This window comes from Ambystoma mexicanum, chromosome 3p (assembly GCF_040938575.1).
Source record: "Ambystoma mexicanum isolate Mex_15411 chromosome 3p, UKY_AmexF1_1, whole genome shotgun sequence".
NCBI classification, from domain to species: domain Eukaryota; kingdom Metazoa; phylum Chordata; class Amphibia; order Caudata; family Ambystomatidae; genus Ambystoma; species Ambystoma mexicanum.
The window spans coordinates 1120359223-1120377774 of NC_090925.1; the positions used below are offsets into that span (position 1 = coordinate 1120359223).

Consider the following 18552-nt stretch of genomic DNA (forward strand, 5'->3'; position numbering starts at 1 on the left):
GAGAGCCCCAGGTTGCAGACCCCTGCTATTAAGCTGCAGTGCCTTTTCAATGCGATCTTGAATTCCAACATTGAAGTGATGTTTTTATTTTAAGGGGAAAAGGACGCGAGTGAGGCGGTGCCAGGAGGTTAAACAATAGGAAGACTGAGGCCAGGGCTTTAAGTGGGGTAAGAAATCGAGGGGGGGCCTCATTTGGGGGCGTGGCCTAAAAAGTACGCAAATCGTAAGGTATGCACGCAAATATATATACATGTTATATATTTGTATGCGTACCTTACTATGGTTTGCGCACTATGCAAGCCATCTTTTCTAAACATAGAAATATGTCACATGTTTCTATGTTTAGAAAAGATGGCTTGCAAAGTACACAAACCATAGTAAGGTACGCACACTGATATATAACGTGTGTGTATATATATATATATATATATATATATATATATATTTGAGTGCATACTTTACGGTTTGCCTATTTTTTAGGCCATCTTTTTAAACATTTCATGTTTATAAAAGATGGCTTTGAAAGTACACAAAAAGCTATCTTTTATAAAGCTTTGACTACGGACAAAATTGTCCGTCGGCAAAGCTTTATAAAAGATGGCTTCAATTGTGTACTTTTTAAGCCATCTTTTATGAACCCGAAAAAAGGTTGAGGAATCCACAGGTTCACTGAGGGTTAAAGACGCCTCAGTGACCTGGGGGAAACAAAGGGACAGTAACTGCCTGTGGTGAACCCTCGTGCGAGGGGTCACCACCGGCAGTTACTATGACTGACGGAAGTGACAGTCAGGCACAACATCGCTGTGGTTGGCTGCCACTTCTGTCAGCTAGCCTGCCTTCATGGCAGGTGCATCTCCCGTCGAGGCTGCAGCCGCGATGGGTTAATGCATCCTGCCAATGTTGCGGTGGGAACGGGGGCCCTGGCAGGGCCCCGGCTCAGTCCCATTTTTTTAGAGACTGCTGGGGCCCGGCCCCGGCAGGCCCCGGCTCACTTAAAGCACTGCCTGAGGCAGCACAGGGATGCTGCGATATAGAGAGGTTTAGAATGGCTTGCGACGCAGCAGCAGATACCCAGGTTGCAGGACACCGGTTTCTAGTCCATGCGTGGGTTTCAATGCCAGGAGAAGCAATTTGAAGAGGAGTGATTGAAGAAGATATGGACTCACATTAAGGCAAGAGGAAGTTGAAGAGGCAAAGTTTTGTAGTTCATGAAGAGAGGAAAACAACGCAGCGGGGTGTCCCATAATGAGACTGAAGCATCAGCGACACTCTAGAAACAAGGTAATTGCTGGGCAGCCTCTCCAAGGATATTGGTAATTATAGCACATAAACATCCATTCGCAAGGTTATTTAATGTTAGACCATCCCATCCTATTGATGAATGTTTTGTTATCTCTTGGTGATTCCTTTGCATATTTATGCTAGTCTGGTGGCATTATTTTGAAATGTGTGTATTTAATTGACTCTACTAGGACAACGCAAGCAGTTTAACATCCCTGATGTACAATCCCTCTCCACAATTCTGGGCAATAAATACAGTGATTGATCAACATTCTAAATGCATTTAAAATAAGTAACTACGTGCAAATTAAAGCAGCCTACAGCTTCATACCAAGGAAATATCTCCAATGATAACATTTCAACATATTTCTATTTTACGGCATCAAAATCCAATCTTCCTTTTCACCTATGACACCCACCATTTATCATAATACTTTCTCTACATTAAATGTGGTTCAGGGGATACGTGAATGCAATATTTTCTGGATATGTGTGTGTGCAACTTATCTATATATAAATGCACAACGTTTGTTCTATATATGTGTGCAGCTTTCACTGTGTGGGTCTTTAATTTTCAACTTGTCCCTGTTGAGTTTGCCATCAGCTTTACAAGTTTGGGCCGGAGTTGCAAACTTCTCCAGTAAAATGTACAATGTTAAAACATCCCTTCCCTTTCACATTGCGCATAGGTCTACTTGCATGTTTCAAAATAAGGGACTGAATGGGTTTAACACTATGCATGATTTTCTATAAATAAATGAATTCTGTTGTGTGTTTTCACACACATCATTTCTTACTAGGCTCACACTGGTTGCAACTTTTGCACAAGTTTGTCATGACTTACACGATGGCCTGTGTGATTCTACACTGGCATTGGCCAATGATTTTGTTTAATGGTGCTTAATTGTACAAAACAATTCTGCATTGAAGTTGCACCAAAATGCTGTCTGTTTTAAATTGTGCCTCTTAATACAAAAATGTATTGGATTGTAAAGAAATGACATTTCACTGGGTATTCAATGTAAATGGGAGACATGCCACACTTTATCTTACACTGCACTTGGTCCTTTGTCATAGTAGTACTTCCCTTTTAATTCCCAGCACCATTGATTTCCAGGATTTTGCCATTGGTACGCTAAGGACAATTTGGGGTTATCTCAGGGCTCTACTTACATTGCGACCGTGACTTCGCCTCTTTGGGACACTGCTTAGATCCTTAGTCCTTTAGCTGCTGGATCACCAAGGCCCTTTTTGGCTGTCTGTCTGGAAATCAATCAGCTCCACTCTCTTCTCCAGCCTGCCTGGATTCTAATCATCCACATGGTGTCCACTCTCCAGCCACCTCCTCACAGTTCTTTCTGAGCATTTTCTTCAATATTAATCTTCCAATATTAATCCCTCAATTATGTGTGCATGTTATTTTATGTTTGGCTCCTCCTCTAAGCTTGTAACTGAGGTGCGGCTTTCACCAGTCACATGACTACAGAGGTGGGAGGGAAACTTCACTGTCATGGAGAGGCATTTTATTTGTGAAATAACTCTCGATCTGAATGTGTGAGTTTAATCAAATATATATCACTATAATCTGTAGATCAGAATGCACAATTAAAGATACGTAATGTCATTAGTGCATTATATATTTTCAGAGAATAGTGTTTCCTGTTTATCTTCAAATGTTTCCATTACACCACAGGCACATTTTGTGAATGGGGGAATAGCGATCTATAACTTGCAATTGGTCTCCTGTTTCTAAACATTTTCCTCACAGAGATGTTTTTTTAACAATTGCATTTTTTATTTAAAATTCCAACCATTCGCTTTTGATTCAGTTTTGAAAGTAATGCTGAATTCTGCCTGCAGATGGTGCTGATGGTGCATGGGAAATTGACTTTTTTTCCATTTCACTGGCACAGTGAGCTTAAATATGTTTTTCTCTTGGAGTGGACATGGTCTAAACACCAGTTAACAAGGCCTTGTCTCATGATCTTATCAAATGGATTTTATGAGAGGCCTGAAATTATGAAAGTAAACGATCCCTATGAAGCTACACATTAGTCAGTCATATGGCAGAGTCCATGAGCTTAATGTGTAAACCGGTTTCAGTACGATAGATCAGAGCTTGTGTGGCCTCATGTTTTGTATTGTGAATTCCTGAACTGTGGCTGGGCTTTAGGAAGATGCATTTTCGGTTAGTTCAAGTTTCCAGATATATATTCAAGCAAGTAACATTTTGTAATAAATAAACCACAGCATTATTTAAAATTAAGTGAAAACAGGGCAAAAGACCATGGCAGTAGGAATGAGACTAAGGTCCAGCATTAAATTTAACATTATATTGGTTAGCAGAATAGATGGCAAAAACTGTCATTAAGAACAAATCGGAATACTTTAATACAGAAGTCCAATTTCTTTTCTTTGTCTTTGGGACCCAGGACATCGCTGTGATGAAATATGAGACTTTTGCATTTGTATTATTTTCTCCAATATATGTTCTGCAGCCTATTGAATTCTTTTTAATGTGGCTGGAATGCAAAGTTCTGGGCCTTGCCTATTAGGTGGGGCACAGTTCCAACTACTGTGCATTTTTGTGTATGTCCTTAGCATCAATCACCCAATCTCTATATTGAATTAAAAAGGCCTTAGCAATAGTCGCAGTTCATAGGATTCTCTTTTACTCTGTTTAGACATGCTCTCCGGTACAAGCACAGTTATTTGCACCTCACATTTTACAGGGACATATTGCGAGTAACCTGAAGGTGTCTCACTGGCAAGTGCCCAAGGAACTGTCATCCAGATGGCCAGGACTCAGCAATTAGCTTTTGGACCCAGTTATTGGGAGCACACCAGTGCAGGAGGATCACCTGGATGAGGGGTCTTCGGGGAGTGGAAGTGGGACACCGGAGGGTGAGACGCGGTATCCCCTTCCTAGTAACAACTTTTCCCTTAGGGAACTAAGAACTCAACCCCCTCTCACCCCCAAGGATCCCCTTTCCAGACACCAACACTTTCTCACGGACGGCTCACCGTGAGCGACAACAGACTAACACCAGAGCTGTATACCTGACATGTCCCAATACAATGGGTCAAGCAAGGTCAATTACTGATCATTAAACCCAACTGATTTCCATCGCACTTCCCCCACAGAGTACAAAAGCACACTCTGAGCGAGCCAAAGCACACAAGGAGACAGCAGTTCTAAGATGGCAGATTAATACAAGGAGAAAGACGGTGAGATCCGAGAGGGTTGCAAGCGGCAAGTGCCCTTCACATGCAAAGACCATTACTTTTGTGAACCTTGGAAAGTAAGATACCCAAGATGAGGAACTGAAGGTGATCAAACCTGTACGGTGTGTCAGAGGTTCTGGGGTTCTCCTGCATCAATAACCATTGCGAGGAGGAGCAATTTTTTAAGTGGTACTATCCTTGGCTCCTACAACAAACCAGCGTCCGTACAGACAGCACAGCTGGTGCATCAGAGAGACCGATGCAAAACCAGCCTGTGTTTCGAACCAAGGTTGCAAGGGGAAACGCTGTATGAAGAAAACTAAAGAGAGCAGTGTGTGAGACTCATGTGACGAGCGATGCAAATATAATTGGAAACCAAACAAGTGAGAGAACTTTGGGAGGCCAAGTAAGATACTGTAGACCAGAGGTCTTCAAACTGTGGGGCGTGCCCCCCCCAGGAGGGTGCGGCCGCCTCCTGGGGGGGGCGCCAGAGCCCAGCATGAAATGTGTGTAAAAAAAAAATCTTTTTTTTTTTTTTTTTTTTAGATTGGAGGAAATGGGAGGGGGAAGATCACATGGACCATAAAACGGTCTTAGGTGCCAATGAAAACATGGCCAGCAGTTGCAAATAGATATTCAGTCCTTTAGTCACAGACTGAATAGTACCCAAGGGGTTGTTTTTTATTCAAATGTAAACAAATTGTGATATTTAAAGAATATTTATTCAGCAACAATAGTCAAAACTACTAGCTGCATAGTGAAGCAACTCCTCAAACTGGCCCACATTGGCCAAAAAAGTGGCCCATTTTGATTGGCCTACACTAGCATTTTGCATTTTTGGTACAGTCATCCCCCTATAGGTCAGTACAAGCCTCCCGACTCATCCATAATGGGTGAGGAGGCATCCACCCACTAGCCACCTCACCCATTATGGAGGAGCCGAGGAGCCAGCGCAGTGAAACACTGAGCACTCCCTCAGCTGCTTTATCCACTGTTTGCCTTTGACAGTTAATTTCCCCAGCCGCACATGACCACTGAGCCATGCAACGTTGGGGGTGTTTTGCTTCGCCAGCCTTGCATAGCTCATTGGAAATGCTGGCTGGGGCACTGCATGTATGTATGTGCGAGGGGGTGCTCCTGCGCCTCCTCACACATACGGGCAGAGCAACCTGGAGCGGGGCATTATAGCAACCACGCGCAGGCCCCTGCAGAAGGTACGTTTATGGCGATTTATTTTTTATTTAAATGTGTATGGATGTGTGTATGTTTGTGTTATGGGACTGTGGTGGGAGCAGGATGGGCGGCAGCACTGGGATAGTGGTGGGAGTAGGGTGGGGGAGAGCCCAGGGTCTGTACTGGGAGTAGGGTGCGGTGACGGCACGCAAAAGTTCATAGCGATTTCTACATACTGTCCATCCAGCACTTTTAGGGGTGCCCGGCCTGCCTAAACTTGGCTATGGGGGGGGCCCGAGCCAAAAAAGTTTGAAGACCACTGCTGTAGACAGTGGTCTGGCGCCACGTGGGTGCTTATTCGAAGGTCTCTGTTCGGTTTCCAACTGAATTGCAACTGTATTGTAAAAAGGAAGTTTGTATCAAAGTGGGCCTGCAACGGGTCAGGCTAAATCCCACACACATTTGAAAGTCTTCGATAAACCAAGGTGAACTACAATTGGTCTGAGCCTGGCTAAGGGAGACTAATTGGAAAAAGGGAAGGATCTGAGCACAGCTGAGGGGGATCTAGGGTCAACCATGAGTCACCCGAGAAAACGAATATTCTCTGAACTTTGTAAAAAAGTGGGATCTGAGCCCGTCTGAGGGGATCCATGGTGAAGCACCCAAGTTGAATAATTGGTTAAAAGAAAAGAACTGAATATCTTAGTTTTTGTACATCAGGCCCTCTGAATCAAGAGACTTTGATGAGAAAAGAGACTTGTTCACAGAAGGCCCTGATGCTGGAAATAGAACAGTATCCTTGTGTCAAAGAAGCCAGAGTGTGTGGTTTGCTCGAGTGAACCGCCTTGCCTCATGCTGTACAGGTGGAGAAGGGAGGCCAACAGCCCGAACATTCTGACATGTCATTTTGTGAACCCTTCTTTCTTTTTCATGAACACTACCCCACATTGCTGTGAGGATAAACAGAGCTCTAAAGAAATGAGCCTAATACTAAATCTTAGAACCAAGAGACCCAGAAGAGAATGGGGGAAAATGTTCATATCCAGGTCCACAAAATCCAAATCCCAAGTCATAGAGAAGAGCAGAAACAGTAGTTGAACGCCCTCCGCCTAAAGATGACTGCCTTGCATTGCATCTGTACAAAGGCATAAGGCACGGGTGGTGGATTGGTCTGGCCACGTCGCCTTGCTCTCCTGTGCTGCCTGCATGTTTATGCATGTCCTTTGTGTGAAGTCATTGGTGGCTGTCTGACCTCACTGTTGGAATGCTTCGGTGGCCATTGGAATACTGACTGTGAATTAGGGCAGTGACATTTGGGGCACTGGCCTGGGTGGTGGTACCACTAGGTCTCTTATCTGCCCAATACCTGCATATTTCTCAGTTTGACTAAAGGACTTTCCTTCAGACTGCAGCTATCTTCTATCTTGGTTACACATGTGTACTTCTTTGCATTTTTTCCATTAGAAAGGGGTGACAATCCTACTATAGATATGAAGTTGATTTATTAAAACAATCCCTCTAGTGGCCTATATTTTGCCTTTTTTGTTATTGAGAAAGTGAGTGCCCTTCAGTATGCGTAGTTCTGATTCCACCTCTTGTTTAAAATTCACAGATGGACCTTGTATGTAACATTCAAGCAAAGCTTCAGCACCTACGTGAGGAGCGGAAGCTCCTCCTCTCTGAAGTGGAGCAGAACATCAGCCAGGGGGCAGAGCTGGAGGCCTTGGTGAAGGACGTCTGTAAACCCAATGAGTACGACCGCTACATGATGTTTATCGGAGACCTTGTGAAGGTGGTCAGCCTGCTACTCTGCCTTTCCATGCGCCTCGCCCGCGTCGAAAATGCACGCAGCAAAATCAATGAAGGCACTGATGCAGAGGAGAGGGTATGCAAAGCATTTGTACAGTGATAGAAACCTAAAAAGACAGCCAAGATCTGAACAAGCTTGTGTGTGTGTGTGTGTGGGGGGGGGGGGAATGGGGAGAGGAGGAGGAGGTATTTTTCAGTTTCCTGAAAGTCAGAAAGTTGCTGGTCTTCCAGATGGATTCCAGTAGGCTGTTCAAGATCTTGGTCATACTGGCCTGGGATAGAAATCTTTCGGTTTGCCCATAATTGAATCCACCACTGGTGTTGGTTGGAATGCATGAAAGTGAATCCAGTATAGGCTAGTATTCCTTAAGACTGCGTCCCTGCACACTGGGTTCCCGTTGATCTCCCCTATAATACTATAATCCTACATAATGCCATTTTGTGTGGCATTGTGAATCCCTTCTCTTATAATATAGATGTGCTTTTTGGCTTTGCAACAGGAATTCACTGAGTTAAGCCTGTCCTGAGTTTCCCAATGAGTTGATTTTCAGGGGTTTTGTTGCAATAAGTTTCTTACCTTAACTGATCAAAGGCTTTGTATTTGATAGATTTTTTTTTGCACCACTGGCCCACTGTCCATTGTAAAACACTACCAGACCACTAGCCATGGCCTTTGGCGGTACCCACTCTATATTTGAAAATATTTGCATCGCCTTGCTCAGAGACGTTCATCAATCACAGACTGATTTTGACCTGTTTGGACGGTGGTATTGTTATGTATAAAAGATGGCAGGGTTTGAGAACTCAACCTTTTAGGCAATGCGCAGTGAGATTAAATTATTTTCCAAGGATCATGCACTTTGGTTAAGCAGCATACTACATGCCCTTCGTTTCATGGCTAGTCTCTTGGTGAGTAATGTGATACATCGCACAACCCCAACTGCACCCCAACTGCATTTAAGCAGCAGGGAAAAGGGAAAAAATGACCGGCTGTCAAAAGTAACATATGCCCAGGTGCTTTTGCCCCCTTAGTGAAAATCAAAAGCTGCTACCCAGGACTATATGCACAATAAGTGAACATTTATCTTAAAGTAAAATATACAAATGTAGTTCAATTGACGTTCCCCTTAGAAGAAAGTGGGCAAGACAAAAAAATCGTTGGACTTAATTTTTTTTTTTATTTTTATTTTTTTTAAAGTAATGAACACCAGAAAGATGCATTGAAGGGGAAATGTTCCAATACGTATGCTGGCAAAGTATAAAAGATGCTAACATTTGAAACCCAACAATCTGTAGTGAAATATTCCCTGGAAAACAAAATCCCAGTATGAGAAAAGTGCTTATGATCTGTTGGGTAAGCGTCTCCACTGGGAACATAACAACTTGAGTAAAATCCTGGTAGCCAAATACTTGAGCAAGCTTGCTAACCTAAAAAAAAAAGGGTTTGTGTCCGCCCTTTGTCGGAAAAGTTGTGCTGTCCACCCACATGTGTCCTTTACTTGTGCCTTGAAAAGCCACAATCAGGGGAAAATAAATGCATCATTCTCCAGAATTGCACCCTCTGTTGTCAGATTCTGGGAAAATACTCTTAACTTACTGCCCTCTAATCATTTCCCCTCCTCATTCCCATGTCTGGCTTTCAAAAATGCTCGGTTTTATAAAGATTACTTGAAAAGTACAGATACAACAGTGCCACTCAAATATATACATTTTTATAGAACTGTGTTAGCCACAAAGTGTACAATTGTGACATTATTCCCCCATCTTGTATGGGAGACTGCAAATACCAGAATGCAATTCAGCAAAAGACAAAACATTGTCTCTCAGAGCGCACTGGGAACATAGAAGATATTTAAACCATATTGTGGCATTATATAGATATATAACAAAAGCATCTTCTAGTTTACCTCGCACGTGTAAACTGAGATTTGCATTTCTCCATGTATTCGCAGCTCCTTACCCAGATAATTCTTTTCATGTGGGCTTCATGACTGCTTGACCTTTTAGAGTGCAATACTTTCAAGGGCTGACCATTGCATGGTTTCAGGATCCAGGACTGTGGACTCTCTCCCATCTTTGAAGAAACTGGGACCAACCCTGCTTAGCTTCACAGCGAGGAAGGGGCTGACCCCCTCGGGCCATGTTACCTAATAAATTATCACAAGTTACAAGACCACTTGGGGTTGTCCCACTCCAGGCCTCGAGTGCTGGATCCATGTCAGATTTCTAGGATACCCTGCATTAACATTCATGAGATAAATTTGCATAGAATGATCTAAATGTATGCACATATTTGTTCATGAAGGTCAGCCCTAGGCAATCCTGTTACTTGTGCTAATTCATTAGGCAACATGGCCTGAGCCGGCCGGCCTCTTCCTTGCTTTGAAGCTAAGCAGGGTCGGTCCCGGTTTCTGTATGGACCGGATTCCCGGATGCCTATCATGTCACTGGGCATGGGCAGTGATTTTTATTTGTTTTTTGTTTTTGTAATTTTTTTTTTACCTGCTACATCACTGTAACTGTAAAAAATAAATATATATATAGTTTTCAATTTTTTTCCCCAACCGCAGTTATGAACTACAAATACCTTTTGGTTATAATAATTTTGTAGTCCTTTTACTCGCAAAACTTGACCTTTTTTGTCTATGGGGAAATGAATGGGGACTAGGCTGCAACTTTAAATTTTTTCTTCTTTTTCATAATTACTTTATTCCCAAAATGTGTAGTCTGACGGGCCCGGGCGCACCTAGTTGTCTTCAGAATTTTTGCCCAGATTTGTCGCATTTGTAAAAGGTTATTAGCAATTAATATTTCGGGGCTTCCTATGTGACTCTGACTCAGCTGAACTATTGTGTGGTGACCGCTGCCCTATAAAATATATATAGAAATGTACAGATAAGGTGGGTTGTACATCAACTCCTCCCATTTCATTCTTAACTCTGTTGTTAATGTCTATGCAAACAGTACATTTAAGTCTCCATTTAGGGGTAACCCTCCGAGTTGGAACATTTACTTTAAGGTACCACAGGCAGTGAGTCTGTCTCCTTTGCAGAGTTCGTTATTATGGTCCCTTACACTTGGATTAGATTTGTTCATCCATTTTTATAATGGTTCATTTATAACGTGCTTAATACCAGGGGTGGTTTATAAGCACAGGATCGGGATTCAAACCTGTGGTGCGCTGCGCTGTCTTGCTTCCAAGACAAACGCGTTGCCCCAGAGCTATCCTTCCTCCCCGAGGAACATGCGACAGACTATTGCCCAGCCATACAGACTAGTTGGGAAATCACCCACTTTCCCTGTTGGCCACTCTTCCTCTAAGTCGTTCCTATCAATGCCTTGAAGGCATGTTTCCTGTTCTGTGCTTTTATGTTGCGAGGATAATTAGGGTAGTGCTTCTGCTTCAAAATTCACCTTTTTTGCTCCAGTGGAAGTTTTTAAAATTGTAATTATTAAAAGTAACCTGATTTTGAACAGTGGCTCCCAGTGACGTGTCTTCACCTTTTTTGTTTTTTTAGAACTCGTTGAACGAGAGGCACAGCCTTCTCTCTAGGCAGCGGGAGGACGCCAAGGACCTGAAGGAGAACCTGGACCGCAGGGAGAAAGTGGTTTTGGGCATTCTCACAAAGTACTTGAGCGAGCAACAGCTTCAGGACTACCGATTGTTCGTGAAGCTAACAACATCGCTGCTGGTTGAGCAGAAAGACCTGGATGAGAAGATCCGGTTTCACGAGGAGCAGTTGGAGCGCCTTCAGGACAGCATCCCGGCATGATACAAAATACCTTAAGGGGGGCCATGTGGGACTGGCGAGTGGATGTGGCCCAAAAAGGGTCTTCTTGTTGTCATTCTGGTTTATTGCTGCTAAGACATAACCAAATTATTTTCCACGATGATTAACGTGGGCTGAGGTATTATTGCAATGGCGTCTGCTCACACAGTATTGATTGTTATGCCTGAGATTCTTTGCCGCACCAGGAAACCAGGACAAAGGAAACCCGGAGATGGCCGACTGATTTTCCCTTGGCTGATACTCTTTTCCTGAAAGTGGTATGGTCAGGTGATTACCATCTGCTGCATTATCTGGAGGACAGAGCTTTCGAATTGGGACATGGCGGATGCCGGCCAGCCTGTCTTTGCTATTCATGGTCACCAGAGCTGTGCAGCCATCTTGTATTTTCAGTCTCCTGAATACAAATGGCCTTTTATGTGAGAGGAGGGAGATAGTTATGCAGTGAAATAGAGTTGTGTGTGTATTTAAATCTGGGTTGTAAGAGATGGACCAAACCCAATCCCAACCTTCATACCGTAAGAGCAACGTGTCCTGCGTGATGGGACGCCAGCATTTTGGGGGGGAAGGGGTGGAAGTAAAAAGGGTGAGCAAATGAATTTAGATGGGGGAGCTGTCATTTCGTTCCCTTCCATTATGTTGTATTTTTCTCGGATTGGAGAAAGACTAATTGCCTCATCTGTTCATGCATTCCCAAGGTTAAACTTTCAACCTCCAAGACACAATGGAGACCTCCTTACCTACAGAAGCGTAGTCGTATCGGATGAAACAAATGCCTTCAACAGCAGCAAAAAAGAAGGAAGGAATTCCTGAGGAGGGGAATTCACTCAGCAGGAGGTTCCCTCTGGCTTCTTGGTCTCAATGAGCTGTTTATCCACAAGCGCTTAGCCATACCTTCAGGGCCATCTTGAGCCTCCCCTATTGTACCCACCATGAACCACTGCAGTCTTTTTTTTTGGTAACCCAAGGGGGTTAAGGCTTAGCACTTGCTGTATCCCACTCCCTCCACTAATTTATATTTCCCTTCCCTTACCCGTTACAGTGTGAGTTTTGCTGCATGTGATTAATCTGATGGAAAAATGGCGAAAATGTTTCCCTCATTCCTGTAGAAGTAATGCAACAATGTGTAATTTGGCACAGCAATCTTTAGAGCGTGATTGCAGTGTTGGGTTTGGTTCTGTTTGACATTTCACAGCCTTGTGAACTGACTATTTGAGCACTGGCATGTTTATGTGCAGCACCTCGGAGGAAGAGCAGCTAATGCAATTTACGCATGTAGTGTGCTGCCACAATACAGATCTTGAAGGTCCTCACATGCCTCTTGGGCATTGCACTAGAGTGGAATCTGTTTTACCTCCTCCCGCTGCATTGAAGAAGGTGGCCGCAGCAGAAACGTCTAGCGTCAAAGACCTGTTGTACAGATCTACAAAGATTGGGCTGGCCGCAAACTTGACGATGGACTTGTGACGTCCGAAAAAACCAAAGCTTCTAATATTTATACCATATTCTGCACTCTTCCTAGCACTCCAGTGCATGAAGTGGTGCACTGACTCCCACTGAGTTTGCAGTGGTTGTTGGGGTCACTCTTGGGCCAGTGTTGAAAAGATTGCTTAACTATCGGAACTGGCAATGGGGACCTGAACCAAGGACGTGTGGAGGAATACTATCCCCAAGGATGGTGCATTTTTGAAAATGGTTCCATCCAGTGAATAGGTTTTAGCCATTTATAATAGACCAGGCCCATTTATTGAACACTGTGATGGGGTATGGTATTCCTTTACTATCAATGACACAATATCCACGATAGTCTGCACACTGCACAGCCTCCCTGGGCTGTATGCTGTGCTACGCATGGGGATGTGTGTTTTTTGTACTGTTCATTACAGCGGATTGTGTTTGCCCATTTTGCCTACTCGTTAAACCTTGTTTAGTAATACTATGGTTGCCATGTAGAGTCACACGCCGGTTATGATACCGTGAGTCTCTTGTAGCACCTGCCACTAAGAGATAATTGAGTCTGAATGGGATGATGGCACCTAATGACAGTCATGTCTTTCAGCAGAAACTGGTATGTTGCCCTGTTGATCATGCCAAGATGTTCATGTATGGGGGTGGTAGTGCATTTTGGGTGACCACAGACAGCCAAGGAAAGATGCTACTTGGCTGTGTCTTGAAGGTTGATAACTGATGAGGTCATTAGCCGTTTGGGCTCCTTTTGCTGCTTCATTGGAGACCACTCAAGGCATTTTATGTTCCTAACATCCATTTGCATCGTTAGAGGATACAATAAATATCTGCTTTGCTTTTTAAACTTATGTACTTTTCCACCACTTTTTTTCTATTTAATACCTAAAGGTATGCATGCCTCATTTCCACTTGTATGCGTTACAGTTGCCTGTTTTACTTGGGAGTTGGGAGTAAAACTATTTTACAGGGACTATAAAAAGAGGACAAATTACTCACTAGAATATTTGTAGAGAACTCAAACTATATTTAAGTATCGAAGCCACAGAATTGTTGAAATCCATATTTTGTTTGTGAACGAAAAGATCTAGTGTTAGTAGCAGTTTTTTTAATCAGGCAGAGACAGAATAGAGCACCACCCCATGGAGGGTTTGATGCTGATTTCACTGATCAAAACAAATGAGGCACACTGTTAGCTGGAAGCCAGTATCAGCTCCTCCATATCTGTTACGCAATCCCTAATTTTAGGGAATTATTTAAAATGATGCTTGCACCCCTGTCTTGAGCTCCCCATAAAGGTGCCCTATGTGTCTCTGGTATGAAGACACTATTTGTAATAGTGAGCTGTTGGCACCCTTAAACAGTTGGTTTGGGAGTCAATCTGCTGGGGTTTATTTCAGTGCGATTTGTGTTGCAAATGGAGATCAGTTTTCTTGGCAAAATATTTAAACTATTGCTGTGCAATGAGATAAACTATTACTTCTGATACATCCTGGCCATAAGAGGAGGGTGGTGGGCAGTTTTGATGTGTCATTTGTGACCAAGGTCAATAATGCTATTTATTGGTACTCACCCGAGTTAGTGGCCCAAGCAACCTGTGAGGGCAGGTAAGGAGGCTAAGAGACAATAACGTTATCCACCGTCTCCAACGGTTGATCATGTTGGTTACTGAACAGCAAGGCGATGCATTAACAGTTGAGTCCATGCATCATAGGAGGAGGGCATAGAAGGAGGGCTCCTTTTGCATGTGGCTGTATATGCCTGTGGTGGTGTCTGTGTTCCCAGAGTGGTTTGTTTTGTGCACTCTTCAACTCCAGGTAACAAGCTCAAGACCAGCATAAACCGTCTCTTTGCCAAGCTTTCAATCACTCCTTAATATCCTACCACATCAGACCGTGTAGGTCCAACAAGAGGAATTTGCACGCTCAGAGGATCACTTCAGCATATTTTTGGTGAACATGGTCCTTGAGAGGCCCAGCCCCGATCAGCTGACAAGCAATGCCGTTGCCTAATATGCAAAGATCTAGGTGGTCCCACTGGATAATCCATCTATGCAAGGCAAGTTGAGGCCTGAGAATGCTCTCTTCCTGTCCCTGCATCCCTAGGTAGGAGAAATTGGGATGTTTGTGTTTATAGTCAAGGGAGCCCCATCACTCAAGCGTTCTCTAGATAGAAGACGGTATCTGGATTAACCGAATCCTGAGTTAGCATGGTGCAGAGCTTAGAGGATGCATCAGGCTCTGCCAGTGCTTTTATACCCCAAAACCGAATGAAAATACTACTCGCGGGGCACCCACAGCGCTGAGGAGTGCCGCAGTACACTGTGCAATCTGATGAGTAACGTGCCCCACCAAATGCTATCAACACAGCTCTCCTCCAGGCTGATTGCAACAAGAGGTTAAACTAGATTACACATTTGAAGGAGGCCAGGGCTTCTTGATTGCGCACCGTCTGGGTGTGCACTGCTTGCGCATTACCTTCTGCACAGCAAACGTGCATAGGGCCTGATTGCATGTGAACAAGCATCTGTAAAGATAATTTGATTCTTATTTACATAGGCCATAAACCCATGCAAATGAAGCAATGCCACCCCTCCTTCGCCATGCGTGCCCGCATGGCAGCAGGCACTTGTGTTTGATATTGAAGAGGGGGTTTTATGTAAACAGTCATTAGGTAGTAAGCAGTGGAGAAGGCTAGGTTGTGCTGTAATGAGCTGCAATATTTAATTTCTTTTATAGTGGTTTGTTTACTACAGGGGAATGTCACAGATGTAATGCCTTTCTACAACAATCCCACCCCCAAAATCTGGGATAAGAAACGGGCAGTTTTAAAAATTCTGTTTTTTTAAACAAGAAAATATGTTTTGGTCAAACCTCAGGTGGTCCCCTAACTAACAATGCTGTGAAAGTCACCTCCAAACACCACCATCAAATTCGGAATACTGCAAAAAAAACAAGTTAACACTGCAGCATGCCTATTTTGTGTTATTACAGCATGAAACGTCATGTTAACTTTGCAAATTCACACAAATGAATGTACATTGATAAATAAATACGGATAACTGTTCTATATAATATGCAGATATTTAATATTTGCAATGCAGTTATTATCATGGACATTTACTTTTCACATGTCATATTCATAAAGAGAAGAAAATGTCAAGTAGAATTTCAGCCAAGCAGTTAAAAATGAGTGGACTGCTCTACTGACTGGGCAGTACAGAAAAAACCATATCAAACCTACCTAAATTGGATTCAGTGCCTAAAAAAGAAATTCACATTCCTTTATTTTATCTCAGATGAATGAAGGGTTGCCTACTTGGAACATGTGAACTAATAAATTCAAAAGGATTTTAGTTTTCAAGTTGTGAATAAATTAAGGGGAAGATTCAATTAGTTCTTTCCTTTTGATTAAGAAAGGCACGCAAGGAATGGGGAAGTTTGAAATCGTGGGTTCCTAGAACGGGATTTCCCAAAAGCTCTTTCCCCAACTATTATGTATCCTTGGGAAAATATTCCACTTCTGGCATTTAAATATGAAAGCTCAATTTCAATGTGTCTTACCTTTTGAATTCCTTTTGTCAATTCTATGAAATCAGTACAAGAAGCTACACATTTCAGGAGGTCATTCACTTTCTACCATAAATCCAGGAAATTCATTATTTTACTTTGTTTGGTGGGATCAAGTACTCCCTCCTTGCTCCTTCTCAGAGCGCCATTGCTAAGTGATCTTTATTGAAATACAATGGGGTAGGAGTTCAGTTACATTTCCAATTGTTTCAGTCCGTTTTGGTAGCAGCAATCAACCTCTGGGAAGTAAGACTCAGGGCAACCTGTAGTTGGTGCTATCCACTGGTTGGTACTGGAAAGACACTAGACATCGAGGGCATTGGATTTAGGTACAGTGTTGTCTCAGCTTTGGTACCCTTCTGGCTCAATTGGAAAATCATGTCTGGGCCAAGTTATCTTCACTTCTGCAAATTCTGGACTAGGTTCCTTGAGCCAAATTGTGTGGCTTGGCAGGTAGCAATAAACTGATCCAGTTTTTTTTTTCTCTCATGGAAACGGGACTATCAACTTCCTCAAGTGAAAATGCTGCTCCTGTTTGCAGGCAGGTAAATGGAATCAGAACTTTCACCCTCTAGCAAACTGGACAGGCAGGGACCTGGGCCCTAAAATCATGGAGCACTCAACATGCTGTCCTTCAAACGCTAAATGAAATAATCACCTCAAAGCTCAGATTTGCTCCTATATCTATTTGAAACATCATGTGTGTGACTCATACAGTACAGGGCCTCCCCAATGACTTTTCAAAACTGTACACCAAGATAGAGAAGAGGGCAGATGTGATGCCCCAAGTGAGACATTGCATCAGCATGTTAAATTCCTCTCTGACCTGGATTCTGATTGGGTTAGCTCAGCGGTCCTCACAATGGACATCAGTGTATACAAGGATGCAGATGCACATAATGTTTTGTTGTGATTAATGCCATGCATTGCTGCCATTGTCATAGTCTCCGGGCACTGTGGCAGATCTGAAAAGGAATGAGGCCTCAGGGCGGTTGGTAGTGGGATCGAACGAGACAGAGACAGAGAGAGCGCCAGCAAGTATTAATGAGATACTGGTAGCTTCACAGAAAAACCAGTCACTGTGTGCTAGGTTTGTTTGTGCGGAGTTGTTAGATGTTAGGTGGTGTTTGGTGTAGGAGTGTGTGGGGGATGGTTTGCATGTAAGAGCTTCAGTTCTCTCTATTGTTTTGGGTGTTGCAGAGTGTTTGCAGTGGTTTTATATTTCTGCTGCGCTAGAGGTATGTGTGTGTTTTGTTTAGCATTTTAGGGTGAGTAAGTAGTATATGAGAACATTTTTAGTATGGTCAGTGACTGGTGTTTGTGCCTTTCTCTGCGCTCATTAAGTTGGTCTGGCATGATTCATATTCTTATATGTTGGTTTGTGGTAATTGCTTTATTTAATTGCTTATCCGGGTTTTGTATCATAATGTTTTGGGTGTGTCCAACACCTTAACTTCGGATACACACTTAATAGACATGAGGGCTTCACCATATTGCTAATTTAGCAGACATCTGTTGTAAGGTCAGGTATTTGTATACTGGCTATGATTAAAACAAGGAATATGGGATACCATATTCACATCCCAAAATGAATATGGAATACCATATTCACATCCCAAAATGCAGACCACCTATGGTTAGGTGGGATTTTGATGTGAATGGACCACAATGGTTTCATCACCAGAAAACGTCTACCTGCTGTTCCCTTTTAACCAATATGTGACCACTGAGATTGTAGACCTAAAAATATTCATGGCCCTATACACCTTGCTTTCTTTAAATAAAGAAATCCGGAAATTCACTGTTTCCAATGGAGAGCCAAAGACAGAATTGATACTCCCATCCACCCACATTGTGCATGCCAAAGAATTGGAGAATTCGGTGGACTTGGCCTACGAGTTCCTGATCACCTGGAAAGTGTCTTTTGCCTGGGACAGATCAAGACTTGCAGATTCTTCCATGCTTTGAGATGGAAGTGGTCTGTGAACACTGGCTCATGAAATCCTCCACCGAGTTCGTTAAGAGATGAGGCAGCAATGGTAGAAGTTTGAGAATATTTTACCGTAAGTTCCAGAAGGGCTTGGAACAAAACTTGGGATGGGCAAAATGAGGAGAGAAGGACCAGGGATGTCTGGTGCATGCACACCTTAACCACCAACCATTTTATTGTAGAGATGGGTATAACACATACCTTTGCAACTATGGCCAACCCTGTAGAAAAGTGTCTACTGCCAGGGCTTCCT

The 18552-nt window shown here is 43.1% G+C and overlaps 1 protein-coding gene across 4 annotated transcripts in view; it reads left to right on the forward strand.

Moving 5' to 3' along the window:
- Positions 1-13591, forward strand: part of SHROOM1 (shroom family member 1) — a 439332-nt gene extending 425741 nt beyond the window's left edge. For all 4 annotated transcript variants that reach the window (XM_069652491.1, XM_069652493.1, XM_069652492.1 and 1 more), the window contains exons 7-8: positions 7292-7564; positions 11007-13591. In XM_069652491.1, the coding sequence (XP_069508592.1) occupies positions 7292-7564; positions 11007-11261 (528 nt within the window). In that variant the 3' untranslated portion in view covers positions 11262-13591. The remainder of the gene's footprint in view (positions 1-7291; positions 7565-11006) is intronic.
- The last annotated feature ends 4961 nt before the right edge of the window (positions 13592-18552 follow it).